General features: G+C 39.9%; 1 protein-coding gene across 3 annotated transcripts in view; it reads left to right on the forward strand.

Annotated features, from left to right (window-relative positions):
• The window catches only part of NTRK2 (neurotrophic receptor tyrosine kinase 2), a 187,552-nt gene that overhangs the window by 13,047 nt on the left and 147,798 nt on the right, over positions 1 to 26,707 (forward strand). For all 3 annotated transcript variants that reach the window (XM_063129407.1, XM_063129406.1, XM_063129405.1), the window contains exons 2-5: positions 10,997 to 11,071; positions 11,658 to 11,729; positions 16,227 to 16,295; positions 24,829 to 24,986. In XM_063129407.1, coding sequence (XP_062985477.1) covers positions 10,997 to 11,071; positions 11,658 to 11,729; positions 16,227 to 16,295; positions 24,829 to 24,986 — 374 coding nt within the window. The remainder of the gene's footprint in view (positions 1 to 10,996; positions 11,072 to 11,657; positions 11,730 to 16,226; positions 16,296 to 24,828; positions 24,987 to 26,707) is intronic.

Consider the following 26,707-nt stretch of genomic DNA (forward strand, 5'->3'; position numbering starts at 1 on the left):
TTATCATTGACAAGCATGCTCATGCTTGCCTTTTGCCTTTCCTTGGCTCCTCTCAGCAGTAGAAGCAGCTAAACTAACTTGAAACTAATGAGGGAGTAAAAGCTTTCTATTATGTTCAGACTCTGGTGACAAACCAGAGCCTGAAGCCAGGGTTAAAGTTTCTCATTCATCATTTTTTACGTCTGAACATAAGGTCTGGGTTCATGTGTAAGGGGAAGCTTTTGCGTCCTCATTTGTTTCTGGGTCGTTTATCCATTTCCCTTAGTGGAAGAAGCCAAGTGGGGTCAATCAGGCAGCATGCACAAGCATGGTAGTTCTAAACCATCAGTCTGAAATTGCAGCAATCCTGGCTCATTGTTATGCCCGAATGTGGCCATTGTGTTTCTCTTAGTTATATTGGGCCTGTAGTATGCTGCATGCTCATCCCTTGTAAAGATCCTCCCAGGCATTTAACAGCATTTAACAACACTAAGTTTGTTTGTTTTTAACGGACCCCGGAACTGTTGTTTTTATACTTTTTTTATGTTTTTGATGGTTTTAAATTTTGTACACTTCTTAATGTTCACTGTTTTTAACTTTTGTAAACCGCCCAGAGAGCTTCGGCTATAAATAAACTGAAATTCAATATCCAAAGTATATTTCAGGAGGAGAGGTGGGGGCAACGATGGGTTTCTGTGTGCAGAAGAGCACACATTGCATTCCTGACCGCACAGGACAATAACAGTTTGTCCCTGCCCAAGTCTAACAGCCTTCTCACTGGTCTCTGTGCAAGTAGTATAGGAGACTGTAGTGAGGCATTCCCGTGTCTTGACACTGGGGAGGAAGCGCTTTAAGTGTGTGCTTAGTCGTCCTTCCCCATTAACAATGTATCAGCTTAGAGTATCATGATAATATTCCAGAGAAGTCATGGGATATTTTGAGTCAATGTCAATAAAACTATTACAGAGGTGAAGCTGCATACTGAAGTACTAACTATAACATAACTCTTACTATAAAAATTAATCTTCCATTCTAGGTAGATTTAGTAAAGCCTCAGAAATAATTAGCTGGATACAGTCATGCACTATACACACTCTACTCTTATCTTGTTCTCCTTTCTCTCCATTGTCATGAAGTGTTGCAGTCTGAGTTGCGCCTGAAAAGTAAATGGCAAGATCTCAGCCATCCACACAATAAATGACAATAAATCCACACACTTATGCATACAATAAAATATTATAGTATTTTTAAATTTCTTTTTATAAAATATCATTTTTATTGTCTATCCTGTACAAGTGTCAATATCCTTGTTAGTTTCATCCTCTCCACACTCTACTTTTTTTTTAGCCAGGCAGAGCCATATACTGTACTTGTCAAAGAACATGTTAGTTTCCCGCCCCTCTTCACTCTGGAAGTGCTGAAGTGGAGGGTGAAATTGACAAGTTCATTGACAAGCAGTTTAAACCTGTGTGGTGAGGAAGTGGAATGGAGCAGCAATCATTTATGGTAAGACCATTGCCTTGTCTAGGTGCACATTCATTGAATTTTGAGAGCCTATTTTTGAGCTTTCAAAATGAAACTGAGATTCTGTTTGTGTACTATCCATCGCATTGCCCATAGTGTTCGTCTTTGAGCTGTTCATGGTGGTCTCAGGGGCGCCAGTGGGCTCCCTCGGGCTCAAGGATATAAGATCCAATATTCGGTTCACAGAGTGACCAATCAGCTGCCTGTAGGAAACCCTCAAGTAGTAAAAAATGCTATATCCTGATATTTGACTCTGAATATTTCTACGTTTCTATTTTCTTAATTGTATTTTAACTTTGTGTGTTTTACTCTGGGGGTCTTTGGGGCTGGGAAGTGGCATTCACATGAGCTCTAACTAATCTCCCCTTGCCACTGAAAGGAGCCTCAGTGTGTATGTTGGGCTTCAGCGGACACATACCCAAACACAGCCCTTGCCTGCACCAGTTTTTGTGTTTTGGCAAGAGTAAGGTGTTGCTTTTTAAGCACTGATGAAAAAGCCTGTCTGGTCTGGTACTCCCTTTTGTCATTTTAGGCTCCCAGGGAGTTCACCCCATGTTACAAGTAAAGACTGTGATAGGAAAGTAGAGGAAGAAGTAGACATCTGGAGATACCTATTTCATGTTGATAATCAGTTGAGAGAGAGAGAGAGAGGGAGAGATATCTAGATTTAGGCTTTGCCTAAATGCTAAAATATTTTGGGTATGTAATGATTGCAGTGGTTAGAATAGCATTGGATCTCAGGATCTGGGATTTGCTATGGCATGTAAAAGGAAACATCAGGACTTACCTCATGACTTCAATAATCCACTCATACCTTAGAGTGATTTTCTTGTAAGTTACAAAGGCTATTCAATTAAATAAAAGGAAAGCTATTTCTGAGAATACACTACATTTCTCAAGATTGCCCTCAGAAAACCATGGTAAAGCCAGAGCTTTTAGGAATATTAATGTTTGATAAGTAACATCAAGGTAGAATAGTTGTAAAAGAGGTAAAAATAGCCTTTGGTCAGACAAGAGCTTTTGCTTCAGACCTCTATCTAACACAGGTGTATATTCACAGAATTGTGCATTTGGCAGGGACAGGAGGGCATAATGCTGTCCTCCCACCCCCAATTAACCCATGTGAACTGCACTGTGAGTGTGCCAAAACCAGTGAGATGTAGCAAACATGGTATGTTGATAGCAAAGTGCCTGCAGAGCAGAAAGCTCTGAATTATTCAGACGAGTGAGCACAGCTCTGGGTAGAGGCAAACTCAACTCCATATAGCCTCTGTCCTCGGGAAGAAGTATTCCTTCCTGACCCCTGGCAGTGACAATACCCTGCAAAGCCTGTCCACTGAGAGTTGCCCAAACATCCTGTAACATTAAACCCTGTAAGATACCTAGCAGTGTATCCCAGTACTACTACTAAACTAGTGTTTCTTTTCTCCCATACTATTCTGAGATTGTTTTATAATTCTATCCCATTCAGACATTTAAACCTTGTTTAATTTATTAAGAAATATTTCTGTAGCCAATAATTATTGCAACCACAGTGACCTTTTAATGTAAATAACCTTCCCTCTACCTCATTAGGCCAGTTCACCCACCATGACTTGTTCAAGCCCAATGTGATTGAAACAGCCCTTTGTGGGTTGTTTAAGCAATGATAAGGCCCAGTGTGTGCCAGCTGACATTTTGCATATTCAATTCCCAACTAGGGGTTGTCATATCGTCCAAATCTAGCCACTGTGGGTTATGCAAGGGTTAAACAATGCTCGCATAACCTTGAAACAGACCATGGAGGGTTGTTTAACCTTTGCCTATCCCATGGTATCCAGGCTCAAACGACATGACAAGGCCCAGTCTGGGGTTGAATATGCAAAATGCTAGCTGGCACGTGCTGCAGCTCGCTGTTGCTTAAACTGCCCAGGGTTTTGATTGTGTGAAACAGCTACGTGTGTTATTATTTCCTCTTCATTATGCTTCCAGTACCATCATGACATTGTCCAGGGCCGTGTCTATACACCACTGCTTTGCCTCCAATTTTCCCCAAACCATGCAGGAGTGAGCCTGGGCTATCTAGCCCAGGAAAAATCAGTGTTGGGGGGCATTCATCTTGTCAAGCATGCCCCCTGCCCTGTGTTCCCATGCTTACCGTGCACTTCAACCTGCCCCTAGCAATTCCCATTACCTTAAGCTGAACCGAGGCTACCACTGACAGATGAAGAAACAGCATGGTGACCTCGGAGCAACTGAAAAAGTCGCAGTAAAATGACACCACGAAAAAACGCAGTTTCAGGTGTGGGGGGGGGAAGCCTGATGTGGCTGTGAGTTGGCAGCTGTGTCATATAAACAATGCACAGTGGAGCCCAGGAGGTGGAGATCGGAGCAGGAGGCACGTTTTGGAATTGATGTGGCTGGGTTGAGGATGGTTTAGCAAGCAGCGGGCCGGCTGGCCGGCTGATTGGGTGGACTAGCAGCTGCAGGAGCAACAGCTGAAGCAGCGGCAGTAGGAGTCATGGTGTGCAAAGCAAAAGAGGGTTTCTGTGTCTGAACATAGCGTGTGGCACAGGTGTAGAGCATTTTCACCCACCCTACAACCATCTGTCAGGGATGCTTTAGGGTGGATTCCTGCATTGAGCAGGGGGTTGGACTCGATGGCCTTGTAGGCCCCTTCCAACTCTGCTATTCTATGATTCTACAATCCACGGCTTGCAGTATATGTTCAGGAATCTTAGGCCTTAGCTACACCTAAGATTTATCCCGAGATCATCCTGGGGTCGGCCCTGCCCGCTCCTGGGATTTCCTGTGTGTCATTTACATGGACAGGGATGACCCCAGGATGATCCCGGGATAAACCTTAGGTGTAGCTAAAGCCTTAGTTGCTCTAGTTTATTTTGCTGTTCTGCAACATGTGCAACTGAAATTAAGCACACTACTTTAATTGAGGCCTCACTAGTGTCTTGCATGATGGTATTAAGATCTCCCTGTGGCTTAGTGGTATCCTGTGATTTTTGTCATTTCACATTGCATGAAATCTAATTAAGGTCTTCCATTGGTGTAATTGCTTCCATCCAAGGAATGGAGAGGAGCTGATAAGCCCTGTAGCTTCCCATGCAACCTCAAAATCTGCACCAGACAGTTCGGCAACCCTTTGAAGCAGATGGGAAGGGAGAATGGAGGGGAGAGGAGGAGAAAGTCCCATCATAAAAGCTTACTTCCACTTAAGCAATTTAGAATTTCATCTATCGATAGCTATCTTGGTAATAACACATTCCCTTATGCTTGAATTCTGCTCAGTTCTTTTACTCCAGTTCATGAAGTCTTCCTGCTTGTTCTGTGTAACAGTGCACCCATCTTTGTGCGATTTACCAATATGTTTCTCCTCCTCCTCCTCCTCCTCCTCCTCCTCCTCCCAAGGTTACTAATGGAAAAATAAAATAATATTTTCAAGTCCTGTCTCTGAATACTAGGTGCTTGTTCCACTTTGAAAGTTTGCACTCGTTTTATTATCCATCATAGAATCCCTGGCTAATCCATCTTTTCCAGTTTGTAGTAAAGTCACATATAGTACTGTATCAGATATTTAAACCCCTGTGCACTGGGTGGAATGCATTTCTTTAATTACCCAGCAGCAGAGGGCCGCAGGTACATACTGAAGCTTTCCAGCCAGGGTTCTTCTCTCTAGTCCCATGCTGAATTTTTCTCCACCGAGGCTGGTCCCTATTGGGAAAACAGCAGAACAAGCAGCACTGGGGCTGGTGCCAGTTGCAAGGTACTTGGAGCCTGCAAAGAGTCAGATTGCCCCAGTCTGTTTATGTTATATTTACCATTCCAGTTTTTAAAAGAGGTCTTCCTTTTATGGGCCTGAACAGATGAGGAGGACATAGTTTCCAGAGCTTTGCCCAACAATGAGAATAAGACCAGTAAGGCAAGCCATGTTAAAGTAATAGAGGTTATGTCTCATAGACTTTGAAACAACCCATGAAAACCCACAGTTCTGGGTACATATATAACCCATGGTTTAAACAATCCAGAGATCACTACAGAACAACAAACCATGGGTTCTTTTTCTGGGTTGTTTGTGGTGTGGCTGGGTTCAGATATCATGACAACCCAGAATTCAATAAACCACGAGTTAAATAAACTATGGGTTAGCATTATGATCAAACCAGGTCATACACTTGATATCTCGTCTGACCTATGGGGAAAAAATCCTTCCTGTCCTCTAATGATCAGCTAGACCTTGAACAATGTAGCTCTAGACATATAATGCTTACTCCTTATCTCAAGGTTCCATCCACCCCATTACCAACATATTTCAAAGTTTAATGAAATACATTGCTGTTAAAATGGTTGTAAAGCGATTAACAGCAAAATCCTACACATATCTACTCAGACGTAATTCCCACAGAACTAAATAGATCTTAGCAGGTACCAAGCAGGTATTGGATTGCAGCTTAAAAGAATGTCAGAGCATTTTTGGGCATAGGTGTTTTAAAACTTCTGAGTGGTATATAGTTTGCTGTCCTGCATGATGGATATGTCCTCTGAGTGATGCAGGATGTTAGGTATATTGCCTAGAATGCAATAGTCAAGAACTCCATTTCTTTTTGTATCCTAGCAGCTTGAAGTTTCCATTTTGCAAATCTGAAGCTGCACACAGTGGTAAAGCATTTGTGTGTCTGTTATCTCAAGATGACTCCAGCCCCAAGGTCAGAACAGAACCCAGTTAATTGGACTGAGTGATCTCAGTTGCATTCCTATGGGAATTTTCACCACCACCTCCTTTAGGCCTGGGAAAACTGTTCCAGCCAGCCCTCATTGGTTAACAGGGTCACCTTAGAATTGGCAGGGGCTTGAGCATATAATCAGGAGGGTTAGAGCCGCCCATTGTCTTCATCTTTGTTTTGCCTTCACTGTGGTCTTATTTGAAGTCCTGTACCCAGCGCGTATAGACAGATTTATGTAGCTTCGTTATTTTTTCTTTGATGTATTTTCCAATGTAGTTTTTGTGTATTTTTTTATTTTCCTTTCCTAATAAACTTGTTTATTTATTTATTATATTTATATTCCGCCTTTTTTCCGCCAAAGAACCTAAGGCTGCATACGTTCTCCTCCTCCTCCTCCTCCTCTCCATGTTATCCTCACAACAACAATCCTGTGAGTTAGGTTGGGCTGAAGTCACCCAGTGAGCTTCTGTACCTATGTGGGGACTAGAACATGGATCTCTCGACTCCCAGTCCAACACTCTAGCCACTACACCACACTGGCTCTTATAGTTGGTTGAACTTACTATGTTTTATAGTTGGTAGACTGTGTACTTCATTCTAGATTGCTTCAGTACTAAATCCAGTACTTGGTTAAAGCTACTGTTTAAGATTTCAGGCCTACACCTTAGATATGGGGGTGCTAGTTTGGCCCTCTATTTCATAAGCCTTAGGAGTGTCCTGTTAGGTCTGAGAGTCTCTTAGCTCAGACTAAAGTTGGATTTAAGGGGTGGTGGCAGCCTACTTTGCTGGGTTGGTGGTCAGCCTTATGTCCCTGCCTACTAGTATGAGCAACCCCCTTCCTCCCTTTGCAGCAATAATCCTCCTTGTTACTGTACCTCAGCTAAGAGTGAATCCTAGAATGTATCCAACATTCTCATACAGCAGAGGGGAGAGTAGTAATGCAAAGTGTTTTTTAATGGAAATTTGTCTGCCATTACTGATCTTCTCGTTGAGGAACCCTTGATGAGCTTCCAAGTAACCACAGGGATTTTTGAAAGACAGTCTGAAAATAACAAGCACGATTCATCTGGAATACATCTGTAGTGAGACACCCCTGCAGGGATGCTGCATTTATCTATGATATTGTGTTTGTTTCAGAGAGACTGGCAGCAAATGTCGGACATTTTGGGGGCTGTTCCCATGACATGACAACCCACAGTGGGTTATTTAATCCATGGTGAAGATGCAGCTTGTGCGGTTTTGAATATGCAACAGTGAGCGTGGCTTATGCGAGGGTTAAACGACCCTCGCATAAGCCATGGTCTGATGTTTAACCCTTGCATCACCCATGCTCACCAGATTCGCATGCCTGAACAACCTCTGAGCAGGGGTTGCATATGCAACCTGGTGCTTATGAGTGCCGTGTCTCATCATGAGTTATTTATCATCTGAACCTTGTCATTCTGTCCCCTGTGAGGACTCCCTTTCTCCCCGCAGCTGAAATATACTAAGTTCTTTTACAAGAACTTCTTCTTAATGCACTGCTATTGAGCTTTTATGGTGCCACTGACTTTGTCCTTCTCATGTTCCTTCAGTGATACTGTTAACTGGGAAGTAAACAGTGGCGCACCTAAATGTTATAATCAACTATGTTGCTAACTGATTCATATAATCATAAATAGATCACAGTCATTTTTATACACCTTTTCCAGCATGATCCAATGACTAGCTGAATGCCTGTCAGGATGACAGGCAGATGGGATGGCTGGACGGAGTTCAAGTATTGAGCAGCCAGGGCTGGCATTCACACATGACATTCTTGGCTTGGGCAGCTGCCAGGTCCCCAACAGGCTGATGTCTACTCTGATCCCCTCTAACTTTGTTTTTGATCTGGAACGCTGAGCAGTACCCAATGACTGGACCTAGTACCCCCTTTAATATCCTAGCATTACTCTGGGGCAATGTGAGATATTTGAAAGGGTAGCTAGTCATAGCCACCCACCGCAAAAGGAGGAGTGGAACAAGCAATACAGGGGTTGAGGGAACAAACCATGGTTTGTTCAATCATCTTCCAGAAAAACTCTGGGTAGGGCAACAAATGATGGATCAACTATGGGTTAAATAAACCATGGGTTAGTGTTGTGTATGAACAAGGTCAGTGAAAGAAGTGTAGGGATTCTCTCTTGGAATTCTGGAAGAGAATGTAGAAAACAAACCTGTTATTTTTGTTTTTGTTTAAATGAGAAGAAATAACATATGGTTCTTTATCACTCTCAGAAATTATCTGACGTCGTAAATAAGCTTTCATGTTCAGTGTGACATTCTTTGCTAACTTGAGGAGAGAATCTCAGTTATGTGAAATGATGAGCAACAAGAGTTTTACCTTTATAGTTTGTAGTGTTGTTTCATTAGTTTTGCACTGTCCCTTAATGAGCACTAAAGGTTTAGATGAGTTTGTCTTTGATGGCCCACAGGGGGGAGGTGTGATGAACCTCTCTTGTAATTTCTGTTTTGTTTTATATTATTATTCTATCGCTTTCCTGTTCATGTCCTGCTGTGCTGTCACTGTTATATGATGCACGTGACATGATACTTGTGTAGCAGGCGAGAAGACTGCTTACATGCACTTAACAATAGCTTATATTTAGACTTCTCAAGGAGCATCCATTTAAACTGGATTTGAGATGTGGATTTTGGGGTGTATTCATGCCATCAGAGGCCAATAAAGGATGGCTAATTAGTTTGAAATAAATCTCTGAATCAGAGATGTTAGGGAAAAGTTTAATGTTTGGACATTTAAGCTGGATCAGGCAATTTCTTGTTTTGAAGCTGGATAGATCAGTTTGATAAAATAATGTATTAATATTCCAATCCAAACACCTATCTTTATAATGCTTCCCCCACTTTTTTAAGACTTTCAGTGTTTGCTCTTTTGTCTTTTTCAAGTAACTGTGTTAAATCTCTTTTAGTCTGAGGGCTGAATTAAATTTGCAGTGGTGAGAAGGGCTGAAAGCAAAGTGAGTGGGGCAAAAGGGGCAAAGGGGTGAAATACCAAAAATTCTAGTGTATTTTAGCTTAAAGCTCCAGACTTAGTAAGTAAGCCTTAGCTGAGGCATTTCAGCCTTTTAGAATGGGGAAGAAATTGTGCCAAACCAGGGAAACCACCCAATGACAGGTGGTCGTGGTGGGTGGGTGTAGGGAGCGAGAACTTGTTGGTGATGTGGGGAAGGGGGAATGGCCATTTGGGTAATTCTGGAGGGTTGGATTGGGATCCCAGGCTAGCCAGATTTGGCTCTTGAGCCTGAGATTCAACACTCAAGTTTTAAAGTTAAATTCGACTACTTCTTTCCAGATTTATTGAACACATTATGCATTTAACTCATTATGACAAGTGATTCTATACTATCGTTAACCAAACATTCTGTGTTTGCACTTCATACAGGGCACTGTTGTATACATATAGATAGATTTGCCCATTTCAGTTTCTCTTCCCAGTCTTATGTTTTGTTTTGATTTCTTATCAGTTTTCATTAAAAAAAAAGTCAGCATGAAAATTTGTAAACGTTTTTGTGCACACTTCTAATATAAGAATTTTGTATGCAATTGAGCATGATATATGCAGTTTTTGCAAGCAGTTTCCTATAATATAATGCATTTTTGTACATTATTTCCACCAATATATTTGTGTGCATTTTCTTAATATATACAATTTTATATAATTTTATTTAACAGCATATGCTGAGTTTTTTAACTGTCCCCAGAATAGTTGGTTTAAATGGATATTATATGTTTTTGTTGGTAATTTATGCTTTTTATGGTTTTAAATTTTGTATATTTGTTTTTAATGTTCATTGTTTTTAACTTTTGTAAACTGCCCAGAGAGCTTCAGCTATGGGGTAATATATAAATGTAATAAATAGTGATGATGATGATAATAATAATAATATATACCCTGTTGGGAAAGTGCATTGCAAAATTTGGAAAAGTGCCAGTATCAAAGGATAAATGTGTTCTGGTTCATGTATTGGTTTGGAGAGTGTGAGTTTGGTAGGTTTGGATTAAAATGCTGAGCCCGGGGCTGCGGAAGGTCTAGCTGGTTCTGTGGCTTTTCCCGGCTACGCAGCTTACTCGCGAGTAGCCGGAAAAAGCCATGCACTGTGCCCATCGGGCCGGAGGGGAAATCACAGGGGGGAGAGATGGGGGCAAAGGGGGTGAAGAGCGGACCCAGCAGGAGAGATGGGGGTGGAAGAGCGGAGCCAGGGTGGGGAGATCGCGGCTGTGGGGTGGAGGGGGCATCTGACATGATGAGTGGGGGACGGGTGGGCGAGCAAGCGGGTGAGCGAACATGGTGAGCGGGGAGCCAGGCGGACGGGCGGGCGAGCGACCGGAGGGCGGACATGGCGAGTGGGGGGCAGACGGGCGAGTGAACAGGCGGGGGCATCAGACATTGTGGGGGGAAATTGGGGCAGGGGGAGTGGGGAACCCTTTATTTTTTTTAAAAAAAGACTTACCTTTTCGCTGGTGCGCTCCTGCGCACATGGCCCCTTTAAACTGGGAAAAAATGGCCGACGCGATGGGGCTTTCCCTTACCCCGTCACGTGTTACGTCTAGCTAGGGGCGACGGCCAGTGCTAGCTGTAGCGCGGCCTCGCCCCTACTCCACACTGGATTATCAGGTAGGTCTAGCAAGGCCCTAAGTGTCTGTGAATGGCTTACATATATTTGAATAAGGAAACGGTAAAATAACAGCCTTCTTAACCAACTTTCGTCTTTCTCCCTCTCTGTTTTTCTTTTAAATAGTTATATTGCAAACCAACGAAGGTTAGAAAGCATAAATGAAATAGATGTTGGACTGTACATTGGATTAAGAAATTTGTGAGTATATTGTTTAATTACTTACACTTATTATTTTAAACCGTGTATCATTGTCCAGTATTGTACAGGCTCTGTAATTACAGGATTCCTGCATATATGAATGAGCATCCTTGTTTATTTTAATGAAAGGCACATCTTTGCAAAGAATGGAGAATTCTGGCCATGAAGACAGAAGTGTTCTAGCTGCATGTTGAAGCTCTCACAGGCACAATAAGTACCATATTTCTTCGATTGTAAGACGCCATCGATTGTAAGACACACACTAATTTCAGTACCACCAACAGAAAAAAAGCTTTGATTCTAAGAAATAATAAACGCACCTGCGATTCTAAGATGCACTCCATTTTTAGAGGTGTTTATATGGGAAAAAAGTGTGTCTTAGCATCGAAGAAATACGGTAGCTAAAATTGAGGGCAATAGTGATTAATACTTACAGTACTACATATGTTAGATGTTCTGCAGTTCTTGAATCAAGAGTTGTCACCAGAAAACCCATGAACTACACACCAGCAATAAAAATGGATGAATGATTGAAGATGGATACATCATATGACACATCTTAATTTGTGCTTGATTATTTTTGCAGAACTGTAGTGGATTCAGGTTTGAAGTTTGTCTCGCGCCTAGCTTTCCTGAAAAATATCAACCTGCAGTACATGTAAGTGAAAACCCACTTTATGGCTTCAGAACATCCTCTTTGTTACCTTATTTGCTCTTCATATGGGGAAATGTGAAGGGGTGCGACTTAAAAATAACAAGTGGGGACCTGCAAAAAAAACATATCGCAGTGTATTCCCAGTGCTACAAGACTCCTGTCCAGGGCTCCAAGTAGCCTGAAACATGAACTTTGCAGCACTGTTTGGAGCTCACAGCTGTGTGTGTTTGTAGGAAGGGAACATTTTCAGGAGAAGGAAAAGACATCTCTCGTATCCTCTTGAAACCTTTCCCTGCTGTGCTAAAGGACTCTGGTTCAGTGCTGCTTGAACATGTTTATCACTAAGTAGAGGAGCAGAGGGAGTGTCTGGAAAATGAAAAATATATCCTTTCTCTCCACCTCCTTGTATTGTGTGGACATGAAAGGTTTGTTTGTTTGTTTGTTTATCAATGACTACAAGTCCCAATAGCTAAATATTGCCAACTATATCAGAGGCCGTATGTGACACATTACCAATTTCTGGGAACATGAATGCAAGGGTGCTGTGGCATTTGAGTCCAGCTTGTGGGCTTCCTACGGGCATCTGGTTGGGAATCAAATTGGCCACTGTGGGCACAGAATGCTGGTCTAGAATGTTAGCCTCTGGTTTGATTCAGCACAGCTCTTCTTATGTTCGTATCCCCTGACTACGTAGTAAACCCCTCCTTTACTACAAGTTGCTAAGGTCTCAAACCAATCCACACACTTCAATTTTCCCTTTTGATTTGTTTTTTGTTCAACTAACACTCTCAACATTATGTATTCTTGGAAGCACTGAGCGTAGTTTGGAGTATTTTTTTTTTAAAAAAAACTATTTTAATTTAAAACTGAGTTCCAGATTTTGCAGAAAGTATAATGTGTGTCGTGGTTGGCATTGTTTTACTGTCAATGTGATGGCGCTGGACTGTCCCATTTGATATTAGAAGGAATGGTAACTGGTATCTGAATAACTCTGGTTATGTGTTGGAAGTGGGTGGGGAAATTAGAATAAAGAAGTGATTCAGTGTTTTTGCTTTTAGTAAGTAAGTAAGTCCCATTGTCAGATATGGCAAAGGCATAGAGTAATGAATTTCGGACTTGGAATCTTAGGGAAGAAAATGGTTAGATAGCAATGTTCTGCTAGGTTGTGGCATCTTGGTTTGTATTTTTGAAATTTGTATCATATAAACCCTGTTCAGGCATTGGTTGAGGGTTTAAGCTGGGGCGGGGCAGTCCACAATGTCCCCATGCATGCCATCTCCTGTCCTGTCTGTCCCTGACCTTGCTGAGTTGAGTTGCAAGGCCTGAGTGAACACAAATAGAACACCCCTTCATACCTCCCTGCTCAATATGGGGAGCTCAGGGGCGTAGGAGGCAGGGTCTTTCCACCTCTATCTAGTTTAAGCCCTCACGTATTTAGGTGAATGACAGACTCCGTTCAGACAACACAATAGTCAATGAAGGGTTAAGAGTCAATGCCATGGTTGATTATTGAGGGGGTACTCCCCACACAACATGATTATATCAACCATGGTGTGGATTAAGGCCAGCAACGAATTGACTACTAGTCAACGTGTTTGATTGACACATCCCCACCCTTTCTCCCCCTCTCAGTCCTCCTGTGGGTATCTCATCAGCCATTGCGAGTTTTGCTGCCTGGACTAGAGCGGCAGACACCACTTTGGGTGCTCTGGCCAGAGGACTTTGTAGTCATTGAAAATAACCAACTGTGTGCGACAAAATAGTCAACGGTGCCTGAAACACAACATGAAAACTAACGGTTGTTCAAATAATAAACTCTGGACAGCATTTGACCAAATAACCAATCGTGGTATGAAAAAGTCCTGACAGATGACACAATAACCAACTGTTGACTATTTAAACCACCGTTGGTTATTGTGTCGTTCGAACCCAATCACTGTCTTCTTACAATTCCATTAATTCCAATGCATATTAAGATAAAATACTGTATATGCTGCGTCTTATTGTTTGCAAAAATTCATTGGGAGCAATATTTGCTCCGCCCTCGCCCCCAGTGACGTTTACATCATCATAGTGACAGCATGCATTTATACATTCCCTTTTTCTTCTCTTATAACAATTTATGCACATTTAAGGCGTGGAAACTTGTTTTGTTTTGCAGACATTTTAATAAAGATTGATAGAACTGCATGAACTTTCCAACTAAGAAAACTATTTTGGCTTTAATTGGCTCACAGGAGGAGCCTTTCAACTCCATTTAAAATCCTTCTTAAGAATAAACTGATTTCCTATAGTGTAAATCATGTAAAAATATTAACAATAGCAGAGAGCCCTTACAGCAAATGCAATAATGCTAAAGAATCTTTAAATATACATTTATCTAAAATATATTTGGCAGTCACTTTTTTATCCCCCACTTCTAGATGAAATTTGTGTAACCAGAATGCTTTCTCTCAGCTGATACATGATTATCAGAATCAGTAATAATGTAAACAAAGGGAATTAAATGTTCAAATAGATATTGTTTAAATGAAACCAATAGCCTCAGGGAGTGGTCCTGCTAGCAGGGAGGTGGGGAAAGTGAACCCAATCCATTGTATGTTTTACACAAAACATCGGTGCATGTAGATGTACACACACTTCATATTTTTCTGTTAAAAAGGCAGAACACCTCTGTAATAACTTATAGCATGGTACATTTCTTCCTCAAATTAAATGGCCCAAAGTAGTGCAACTAGAAAAAGTGCCCCAAGAACTCTTTGATGACTGCTCTCAGTCCCCCTTGCAAAAAGGATTGGGGGTGCCTCATGCATTACTTCATAACAGTAAGGTAGACAACATTCTGCTAAACCCTAAAGTAGCTAATGGAGATGCAGTGGGAACAGTGGGAGTAGAAAGGAAAACGATAGTGGCATGATGGAAAGGGGAGGCAATGGATGGAAATGGGTAGGAGCTACTGGAGCTTTTCAGAGTCTCCTCATCCATCCTGGTGAATTGATTGATTGCCTGCATTCACACAATGCTGAACTATATTTTTTTGTAAAGTACGTGAGTCTCGGGCTTGTGCGTTCCCTTCTTTTCCTTTAATGCAACCACAGAGAGAGTAGATTTTGCTTCTGTTTTCAATTGACCCTGGTTAGTCAGTGACATGGGTCACATGCAACCCAGAGCATGGGTTGGGTACGAGTTGTTTTTGAATTCTTGGTTATCGTTAAATGCACTATGGTTTAACTATGCATTGTTAACCACAGACAACCTAGATTTCACAATCCAACAGCAAACCATGGGTTCTCTTCTTGAGTTGTTTGTTATTAACAACCATAGTTAAACCACAGTGCAGAGTTGCCTGTAACAACAACCTATGATTCAACAACAAGCCATACTCAACCCATAATCTGGGTTGTTATGTGAGAACTAGGCCATTATATGCAAACCTGGACAAACTGTGGTTAGAGTTAACTATGGTTTCATAATACAAGCCAACTTCAAGATTTAACTATGATAGTATTTTCCCATTTCCGTGTTTAATGTGGAGTACTGTAGCTGCCAGCTCTATGTAGTGCCTCCTTTGGTTCAACCAGAATTACACTTAACTGGGATGGAGGAGCTGGGGGTGCGGTAGTGGCAAATTGGGGGCAGCTCCCATGTTTGCTCTCAGCCCTAGATAAAGGGCTTGAGTTTTAGAGAAATAGAGTTTGGACCAAGTAGAGAAGAAAGTCATCACAGGGACCACTATAGCAGCTACAAAGCTTCCCTAGCCCTGAGCTCTGCTGTGGCATGAAGCCCAACAGCCTGCTTGAAGGGAGCATAACTCCCATGGAGGAAAATAAAAACCAGTGTGTTTTTGCTCCACAAACATATTTTGCCCATTTCATCTCCCCTTTAGTGAAGGTGTGCCTCCTGCAGTGTAAGTGACCATGTGAGCTGAGCATAGCCTAGAGCAAGAATGTCTCTGATCTTCAATCTAGTTGAAGGCGTTAAAGTTCATTACAGTATGAAGCAGTAAATGCTTAATTGACATGAAATGCCTATTAATTATTTTACCATTTTCTTGTGATCTTTCATGTGAGTACATATTGCACATGCAGTTTGAAAAAGTTAACTAAAAGGCTTATGATGAAGGTGTTTGGCATGTTGTCAAGGTTTATTTAGGTAAGTACAGCCTTCGATGAAGGATCAAAGAAGATATGGAGAACATGTCTTTTGCTTATAAATAAATTGAGCATGTAGTCAACATCTGAGAATATCTTTGGACCATGATGAATATCCATCATTTTTCCATTACATGAATAGACCTGTTCTAAAGTGCACATTGTGATTAACATTTACCTTTGTGTTGAGTGTAGTCAACAAGTACAATCTGTATCGGTTTTGTCGGTCATCACCTAACTCAACCAGCAAAAGTCTGAAAGAAATTAACTTTACCAGGATTTAGACTGTAAGGGAGAGTTTGTATCAAATCATTTTCATTTTTAATAATGATATTCTGTTTATTTACAGTAACTTCTCCAGAAATAAGCTTTCAAGTTTGTCGAGAAAGACTTTCCGTCACCTGAATTTGACTGACCTGTAAGTACTAGCATTTTTAAGGTTTGTTGTAATTACCAGCAGGAGTAGCAATATTTCAGGATTTGGAATATAGCAAAAGAACAGAGAGAGAGAGAGAGAGAGAGAGAGAGAGAGAGAGAGAAGGTACATTTTGCTTTACAATAGTGCATAATTTTAAAAGGTTTTGGCCACAGTGTAGAGAACCACACAAATAAGGGCTTCATGTGGCTCATACATGTCATGCTAAACCATGGTTTACCAAGACATGTGAAGACACATAGTATTTGAAAAATAAACTATACATCAAAGAAAAGGAAATAATATTTAGGTATATTTGTTTTGATTATCGTGATAAATTAACATTTCTAATATAATTTAAGAAATAGCATTCATTTGAATATTTTGGGGAATGTGCTAGTCATTGAGCAACTGAATGGCAAAGTTTGTTAGCTGACTTCCCCCCCCCCCCCCCACTGGATCTATTATGTTGGAAAGCTTTGACATTTGAAGAAAGAATTTTTTAAAAACCTATCCGCTTTTTTCTTGAAAACGAGCTACTTCTTAATAAATATTCTGTTCCTAATATTTTAGCTGATCCAATCTGTATAATAAACATAATATTATTCAGATGAATCTGATACTTTTTTGTCAGTTTATATTAATGTATGTTGTTGACATCCTAAAGATAGCATTTTACAATGTTTGTTTTGATCTTTCACATGAGCGCACTTGCACTTCAGTTTAGGATTAAATGAAGAGATTGGAAGCACCCATTTTGCTCATGGCTAAATTGAGCATAAAATCAAGATGATATAAATTGACTTGATAGTACAATTTGTATCTGTAGGAGGAAAATATCCTAATAACCAAATGTGATTCTTCTGTATAATAAATGTGGGATATTGAATTACTCTCACAAATAGAAACAATCCAATCTGCTGTACTGACTGTCCTTTGACTTTTTCATAATTGATTTGTTTTAGATGCCATAGTAGCCGTGAATTGATATAGGTTTTAAAAGGCCGTAGCTTCAAAGAACATTTAAGAGATTAAATTTGTTGATTATGAGGTATTTGGATGCTATAACAACAAGCTAATCTAATAAAATAGAGATCTGAGAGGAGATGGAAGTTAGTGGAAAAGTAAATATGAAGTACATTTTGAAAACATAACAATAAACTGATAGCAACAATCTAAAGAAAATATTACTGAGTAAAAAGAAGAGAGGAAGGAACAATGAGCCACAGATGTGTGGGCATGGGGGTGGGAGATTAATAATTAAGATGTTGGAGTTAGATATGTGCAGTTTGCGATGTTCATGCTGTAGTTGATACCAGAATGTGTATTGAAGGCAGGGGAAACATTTCTTGCAAGTAGCCCATTAAATCTGCCTGGAGAGCTGGTTTAAAATTTGATGAGCACATACCTAAAGGAATTCAGAGAAAAGTGTTGTGGAACTGCTGTATTCTACTTAAAATGCCCATAGAGCCACTGACCAACATAAAAGAAATTCAAATGAAATGTTTGCTTGAGTCGGAGAGATGCAGCAGATTCCTCATCCTTATTTCCATCTCTGTGGGCATGTCTACACCAGTCATATCCTGGGGATCGCCCCAGGATCATCCCTGTGCGTCCACATGATGCACAGGGGATCACAGGAGCAGGGAGAGATGATCCCTCCATTACCCCGGGATATCGGCAGGCCCTTTTAGCCCTATTCTTCCCACGGTGTCGGGATTTTCCTGAGACTGCGGGAAGTGTGGGCGCCCATTGTGGCTTCATCCCGCCTCCTTGCAAGTAAACATGAGGAGGCGGGAACCGGGGACCGAGCTCTTCAGGCGCTCTGTGCCCATCCGGGGGGGGAGGAGTGGGATCTTTTTAAAATAAATAAATAAATAACCTTAGCGATGGAGGATCAGGTTTTTTCAACTCTTACCTTTGACGGAGGAGCGCACGTGCGCTCCTCTCCTCGTTTTTTTTTTTTTTTTTTTAAATGGCAGTCGTGACATCCTTCTGGGATGTTGTGTGGCCGTCTGTCTGGACACCCAGGGAGGATTGCGGAAGCTAGTAAGTCCCCAATCCTCCCCCTACACCCTTGGGGTGTAGACATGCCCTTACCCTTCCTAATTTCGTGGCAGGAATAAATGAAGTGTTAGGGAAGTAAATTGATCATTTTTAGGCAATTTTCAAGTTCTTCTTTCAGTCTCTTCTCTTATATTCCTGGATTAGGCCTGGGTGCAGCTTCAGCTTTGTCTAGTTGTTATACAGAGTGGAAGTACCATGACAGGGAAATGTGAAAGCTACTTTGTTGGTTGTGGGAGTTTGGCAGATATACCAGTCATGGTTGCACTACTGAAAGTCTGACCCATACATGCTTTTTCTCTTTGTAATTGATAGCTGAAGTCTGCAATCCTATGTATAGTCATTCTTGTATAGTCACTCTTATACAAGAGTGAAAATGTGTGGCATTGGGCTGCATATTATTTAAACCAGCCTTGCAAAATTATAAATTATTTTTGTTGACTCCTCAACTAACCTGTGTGTGTGTTAAATTATGCACCTGGGGAATGTTGGATAGCCTCTGTTTGCGTTTGGAGAATATCTTCGAGTATAGTTTGGGGGTGTATCTGCATTTGGTAAAGTACTTATCAAGCATAATTTGTCACAGTGGTTTGATGCCAGGTTGGCAATTGTCATTAAAAAGCCCGTATGGAAGAACATGTTGACTATAATAAAAACTCCTTTCTTGTGCACATGGAGTTTCTTCTTCATGGTCTCTGTGCATCTCACATATAGGCTCTGTGCCTGCGCAGAGCCTCACTTTGGGAAACTTCTATAGTTAAAGGTGTTTTAAGTGGGAACCCTTCCCCCACCGGCTACTGTGCATGTCCTAATGGTCCCTGCCTACCCCCTCAGTGGTTTTCTTCCTTCCTTTCCTTGTGATTGGTGTCTTCCTGTTTTCCTTTCCGGTATCTCTGTGTTTAGCTGAGTATGAGTATGGTTTGGAGATGCTTTGGGGGCTATTGCGTTCATTAGCTTTCCCCAAACTGTTAAACTCTCCCAGTCCTGAAGCGGCTCAGTGCCGCTCTCCCCCCGCTTTGCGGTACTATTTACGTAACAAAAAAGTGCACACCAATTATATTTGCGTAATTAACTTCATATCTGGTGTAGCCAGTAGGCAGAAAGAATTCAGTAGTCTATGGATGGTATGGGGGAGAAGAGCACAGGGATGACCAGATCTACTTCTAACCTTTTTTTTTTTTGCTGTCCAGAGACAGCTGGAAGAGGAGACAGTGTGATGCAGTGTATATTTACTGCAGGTTCCACCCTCTTTCCTCTCTCCCAAACACTACTGGAACGAACCTACTGTTGACCCAAACCACAATGTAGGAATGGATACTTAACTCTTTTAATCTGTCAGCAAGAATTTGTCAAACCAGTAGAGGAGTCTGTTTGATCTGAATCTTTATTTTGGCTTAAATCCAGTCAAAGCTCTTTGAAAGCATCTGAACTGGTATGAATATTCTGCAGAGGTTACATAGGCAAAAGGATTTTGAAGATCATGGTTAAATCAAATATTGCTCCTGTAGATTACATTATAATTAGTGCTGTTTTGTTTCTTCTTTTAATGAAAAGTCTTGGGATCAAATGGCACACCAATAATTTATCTGCATGAAGCATAGATATGCTTTTATGAGCAAAGCTGAGATAATATTCTATGCCTGAGCCAGCTACCTGGACTTTCTGTGTTATAGTCGACTCCAGCATATTTGTACTTAGGTTCAGCTGTGCCTTTCATGAGCTTTTTAATAATTGTAATAGGGCTGCAAAGGTTTCCTTTTAATTCCTGCATATGCATTTGTACACTTATGGTATACAGGCCAGCTTTTATTTTGTTCTTGGTATTGTTTGATATTAGTTAAAACCTTTTTTTTGTTGTTGGTTCTGAGAGGTTCACATATTATAATAGTTTTTTTCAGGTGTTCGCATCTCTAACTTGAAATATATTTCTGTGGAGTTTGACCATAAGGGGGAGCTAACTTTATCCCATAAAATAGAATACATCTAGAAATTCATTCTGGACCAAAATATAATCAGAGACATTCTCATTCTTAGTCCAGCATAATTGAATTTCTCAATGGGCTGATTCTATACTTAGTGCATATGAAACTGATGACAAAGCACTGCTGAGTTCAGTGAAATTGCATCCATTTCCTCCAGTTCAAGACCTGCCATATTTAGTCAGTTCATCAGTCAGATGAATAGATTGTATCCAAAGTTAGTCCTACTTAGAGTAGAGCCATTGGAATGAATGGGACTTAAGGTAATCATAACTAATTTTCCATTTATTTCAGCGAGTCTGCTGTAAGTATGGCTAATATTGGATGCAACCCCTTTTGATTGACTAAGAAGATATTCCTAATAAGTTGGGCAGAAGATATTTAGTAAATTATTTATTCTTAATACAGGAACTTATAAAAACTATGGGGAGCAGGCACCATCTTAGAAAAGGTGTTCACTCTTCTCTCTCTCTCTCTCTCTCACACACACACACACACGAGGAAATTCCTTCTAAGATTTGCAGACATATTATTTTATTCATATACAGATTTAACTGATAAATAGATTAAAACTCATGGATTTTTGTGCAATCCACATCATTCCTATGTGAATGCTCCATCCCTGTATGAATGTCTGAGGCCTTTGCTAGTCCTACTGGAAAGTCTGCGACGGAAGAGGGGAGAGCCCGTGATGCAAGTATTGCGGGCTGTCGCCCTAGTACAGATGTCAGGCGAGGCGACTCAAGGAGAGAGCCGGCGTCTGGCACTTTTTTTTTCTTAAAGGGACAATGTGCATGAATGCTCGTGCGCACAGGTAAGGGTTTTTCAAAAAATGTAAATTAATTTCCCGCTCCCCCCACCCTGCCCCTGATGGGCGCAGTGCTCCTTGCTCCTTGCGAGTAATCGCGTGCGGAGCTGGGAAAAAATGCTTACATGGGCTACACGCTCGCGGTCTTGGGCTCAGCCCGAGACCGCAGGAAATACCGGGCCAAAAGTGGTGCCCATTATCCGGGGGCAAGGGAGGGTTGATCCCTGCCTGAACCTGGGATCCCCTGTGTCATCTGGACGCGCAGGGACGATCCCGGGTATCAGCCTGGGATAACCCCTCATCTAGCTAAGGCCTGAGTATACAAGCATGCCATAGCAGAATGGGAAGGTGCACTTTTGCTCCCCATCATGTTTATGAGCCTGATCAGGTGCAGGTATCCAGTCCATCCTGTCATGCTTTATAATCAAGTGTCAGCCTTGCCTGGTCCTGTTTTAAAAACTTGGAGGAAAGATATTGGCGAAGTAAAGATAAATATAAATTAGTGGAAATACAAGCTAAGAAGAAACAATTAGAAAATTTAAATATAGAAGAGATTCAAAAGAATTTAATGTATATGAAAAGGGAATATTTTGAAAATAGTGATAAGAACTCGAGGTTGCTTGCCAAGCTCACACAAAAAGAAAAAGGGAGGAATGGGATAGAAACGTTGAAAGATAGCCGAGGGAATTATTGTCATGCAATGAAAGCTAAAATAAAAATTTTTCAGGAATTTTATCAGGAATTGTACAAGGGTAAAGAAATTCAACAAGAAAAGGTGGAGGAGTATATTGGAAGGTTTATAAAGAAGGAAATAAAATCAGAATATAAGGAGTTAATGGAGTCAGTAATAACTCAAAGAGAAGTTGAAGAGGTTATTGATAATTTAAAAGTGGGTAAATCACCAGGAGCAGATGGTTTGGGTCCAGAATATTATAAGGTCTTCAAAGATTGTCTAGTTCCAAAATTAATGGAACTTTATAATAGGATATTATCAGGAGAGAAGATACCTGAATCATGGGAACATTCAGTGATAATTCTGATCCCAAAACCAGATAAAGATTTGACTAATCCCGATTCTTATAGACCTATTTCTTTAATAAATCAGGATGCTAAAATTTTTACATCTATTATGGCCAAACGATTAAATAAATTCTTGGCAGAATATATAGGAGCAGATCAATGTGGGTTTGTGGTAGGAAGACATATGCATAATTTAGTGGGTAGAGTTTTAAATGTAATAAATGTAATAAAAAAAGCAAATATTAAGGCAGGTATTATGGCATTAGATATTTTTAAAGCTTTTGATTGTGTGAGCTGGCAGGCACTAAAGAGTATTATAGATAAATTGGGATTTGGAAATAAATTTAAAAATGTAATAGAACAGCTATATTCCCAAAATACGGCGGTAGTGGTGGTAAATGACGGACTTACTGAAAAGATACGACTAGCCAGAGGAACAAGACAAGGATGTCCGCTCTCGCCGGTCCTGTTTGTAATGGTTATGGAAGTTTTGGCGAAGGCACTAAGGGAGGATAAAGAATTAGAAGGAATTGGAGAGGTAAGGGAAATAAAGCTAAACATGTTTGCGGATGATACTTTATTGACCATTAAGAATCCATTAAGAAAATTAGAAAGAATTAAATATCAGTTGAGGGAATTTGAGGAAATTACAGGGTTAAAAATAAATTGGTCTAAATCAGAGATGATGTTGTTTAACTATACTAAGAGGGAAGAAAAGGATTGGGAAGTTAAGGGAATGGAATTGAAAGTTAAGAACGAGATTAAATATTTGGGAATTAAAATTACAAAAAATCTAGAGAATTTAGAAAGGGAAAATTTAACGAGGTTAAAGAAGGAGGTACTAGAGAAATTGGAAAAATATAAAAGATTAAATTTATCTTGGTTTGGGAGAATAGCTTTGATAAAAATGAAGATATTAGCTAAAATTAATTTTGTATTTAGGATGTTACCTATAAAAATATCAGAAACCGAGATAAAAAGTTGGCAAAATATTATTAATAAATATTGTAATGGAGAAAAGAGAGCAAGAGTGAATAAAAATAATTGGTACCTAAGCCAAAAAAAGGGGGGAATGGGTCTCCCAAACATAAAATTATACTACGTAGCAAATAGATTAAGACATGTTGTAGAAGCAATTATGGGAGTAGGAGATTTATATTGGATGGAAGAAAAAATTATAAGTAAGGTAGAGATGAATCTGGAGAATGTTTTTTTTAAAGATGGAGGAAGAAAGTGGGTTGGAAGTATAGATAATCCACTCCTGAGGACTCAATGGGAAATTTGGAGTAAATTTAAAGGGAAGCTGCTTCCGAGCAACTCTCCCTTAGCACCGATAATAATGTTAAAGAATTTCCCAGAGGATCTAAAGGGTAGATTATGTAAAATATTAAAAGAGAAAAATAAAATAAAATTAAAGGATTGGGTAAGAGATATTAAAACAAGAGAAGATATGGAAAATTTGTTAAAGGAGAAGAAGCTATCTTGGCTAGAATATGGTCAATTAGAGCAATGGAATAAAAAGTGGATTAAAGATAATAGAATGTGCAGAAAGATGACGAGGTTTGAAGAATTAGTAGTAAGTAAGGAGAAAGGAAAAGGAAGTAGTATAGTTTCAAAAGGATTAATGAGTGAAATATATAAAATATTGTTAGAGAAGGAGTTTAGAGAGAATACAGAGAAAATGATTTGGGAATCAGATTTGAAGATACAAATAGGGCGACAGAGCTGGGAGGGACTATGGAAACAAAGAGTGTTGAGAAGTTTATCAGTAAGAATAAAGGAGAATTATTTTAAAATTTTATGGAGGTGGTACCTAACCCCGGTTAGATTGAATAAGATAAGTGATCAACATTCAGCAAATTGTTGGAGAGGATGTGGGGAAAAAGGAACGTATTTACATATGTGGTGGCAATGCAAATATGTACAAAGATTATGGAAGATGGTGTTTTCAGAAATTGAAGAAATAGTGGGAATGAAAATAGAACAAACACCAAAAATAGCATTGCTGTCACTATTTGAAGATATAAAGTGTGGAAAAGGAACTATAGAGCTGATATCGAGTTTGTTGGTTGCAGCACGATTGATGATAGCTAGGAACTGGAAGATCCAAGGGGAATATTCTATTGAGGAATGGTATAAAGTAGTATGGGACATAGCCATTAATGATAAACTGACATGCAATATTAAGTGGAGAAAAGGCGTAACTAAAATAAATGAGTTCGAAGGAATCTGGAAACAGTTCCTAGTGTTCGTGTTTACTAAGGGAAGTGGGAAACCACCAGCAGAAGAAATGATTAGATTTTGGACTCAAGAATGATCCCGAGGTGGGGGGTGCACATTTATGTTAAGAATGAAGATGTTGTAGAGTGATAAGGCATATGTAATAGTTTTTGATATTTGTACTCAACAATTATTCAATATGTATGCAGCAGATATTTGATGTATTTTTTTTTCTTATTGTGTTAGTTTCAGTTATATTTTGGAAATGTTTATCTATGTTTATATAGTGTTGAAAATGAATAAAAATTAAAAAAAAAATAAAGTATTTGATTTGTGAACTAACATTTGGAATAACTTTTCTTAAAATAAAATTGCTTTTATAGCTATTCTTTTGTATATTAATCAGTTTTAAAAGATACTTTTTGTCATCTTTCAACTGCTGTAGGATTTTAGAAGGCAATCCATTCAAGTGTTCCTGTGACATTATGTGGATCAAGGTATTCCAAGAGACCAAGAATCCAAAACCAGAAACTCAGGATATTTACTGTGTCAATGACTACAACCAGAGGATATCTCTGATGGAGACGCCAGTCCCAAACTGTGGTAATGCACTTTTAATGTGGAATAGTTGGCATGTTTATCTGAAGTTGCTAAAAGATTTGGAGCATAACCCGCTAACCACAATCCCTATCCAAAACCCATTAAGTTTTATATGACTTGTTTTAGAAAAGTTCTTGATGGATTACATTCTTATATATAATCCAGGTTCTAGTTTGGTTTGTGGGAAATATTTCAAGGGAGTGAATTTTAAAGGTGCTGTCCAGTACACAGGCTGCTTAAGTCCAAATAAAAGCAATAGGATTTAACAGCTTCACTGTCTGCAAGATTTTTGCCCAGTGTGATTCTATAAGTTTTATAAATTTATAGATTCTTGTTTAGGAATCCTTTGTTAATAAGTTTTTTGAAATTGTTTTACTAAATGATAATTCTGTTATGCTGTGAAGAGTTGATATAACTTGAAAGTTAGGCCATAGCTAGACCTAAGGTTTATCCCTGGATAGTCCAGGGGTCAAACCTGTTCATCTAGGTGACACACAGGGGATCCAGTGCTCAGGCAGGGGTGAACCCTGGATGATCCCAGGATAAACCTTAGGTCTAGCTGTGGCCTTAGTCTATTTTTTCACTTATAAGAACCTTGACAACTGTTCATATCTTGTTACTCTATGACCTGGTTCACACATAATGATGGCAAATCTTGGGTTAATTAATCCATAGTTTGCTGCGGCATATGCCAGGTGTGTTCTGCTGCCATTTTGAATATTCATCTCCAACTGGGCATTGTTATGTTATGGTTGAGCTCAGACACTTTAGGATAATCGTAGGTTAAACTACCCACAGATAACCTACAATTAGTAATTAGGTTATCTTTGGATTTTTTATCCCATGATTGACTTACAGTGTCTGAGTTCATGTGTCATGTAGCAACCCCCATTAGCCCGATTGGGGATTGATTATTAAAAAATGCTGCAGAATGCTCCTAACATTGTTTTTAATTTGTTTTTAGCTGTGTATATTTACTGTTTTATACTGACTGCTCTTATCTGTACGCCACCCTGAGATCTTAATGATATAGGGCGGGATATAAATGTTTTAAGTAATTAATACATAAATAACATACAGGGAATGTCTGTTTGTTAAACTGAAACAGACAATGTCAGGTTGAATGAATCATAGAATCAGTGCATCATCACACAGGGGAAAATCATGTTTGCTTACTGTCGCTTCTCCGCCCTCGCATTTGTCCCTCATTACTTCTTCTTTTGAAAGAGGAAGTACACAACTTGCATGTGGCCCATTCAGTGGGCCGTTTTGATTCCACTGCTTCTCTGGCACACAGCAGGAGATAGTGGTAACTTCTACTTTTAAAAATAAGTTGGACTTACTGAGGTGTTTTTTGTGGTGCAGAGAAAGCTAGAAGGGGTGTGAGGTGCATGGGAGGCAGACAACGTCATGAGAGGGACCCGCAAAAATCCATGAGGGCCCAGTAACAAGTTTGCAATAAAATACTTGTCTGATGGAGCTCTCAGTCTCATTCTGAAACATTTTTGTTTACATATAATTTTAACAAGGTTATATGATGTGTCAGTTCACTTTTGAGCATTAAATTAAAAAAAAGTTGCATAAAACAAATTATTTGTCTGAGCAAATAAACTAGAAATTAATGGCCTGGATCCTGAGTCCTCATGTCATGTCTAGCTCTGCTCCCCCTAGTTTGGAAGAAGGTGTTTCAGGTAATCAATCAGAATCAGACTCTGAAGTAGAGG

This window comes from Elgaria multicarinata, chromosome 6 (assembly GCF_023053635.1).
Source record: "Elgaria multicarinata webbii isolate HBS135686 ecotype San Diego chromosome 6, rElgMul1.1.pri, whole genome shotgun sequence".
In the NCBI taxonomy this organism is placed as follows: Eukaryota; Metazoa; Chordata; class Lepidosauria; order Squamata; family Anguidae; genus Elgaria; species Elgaria multicarinata.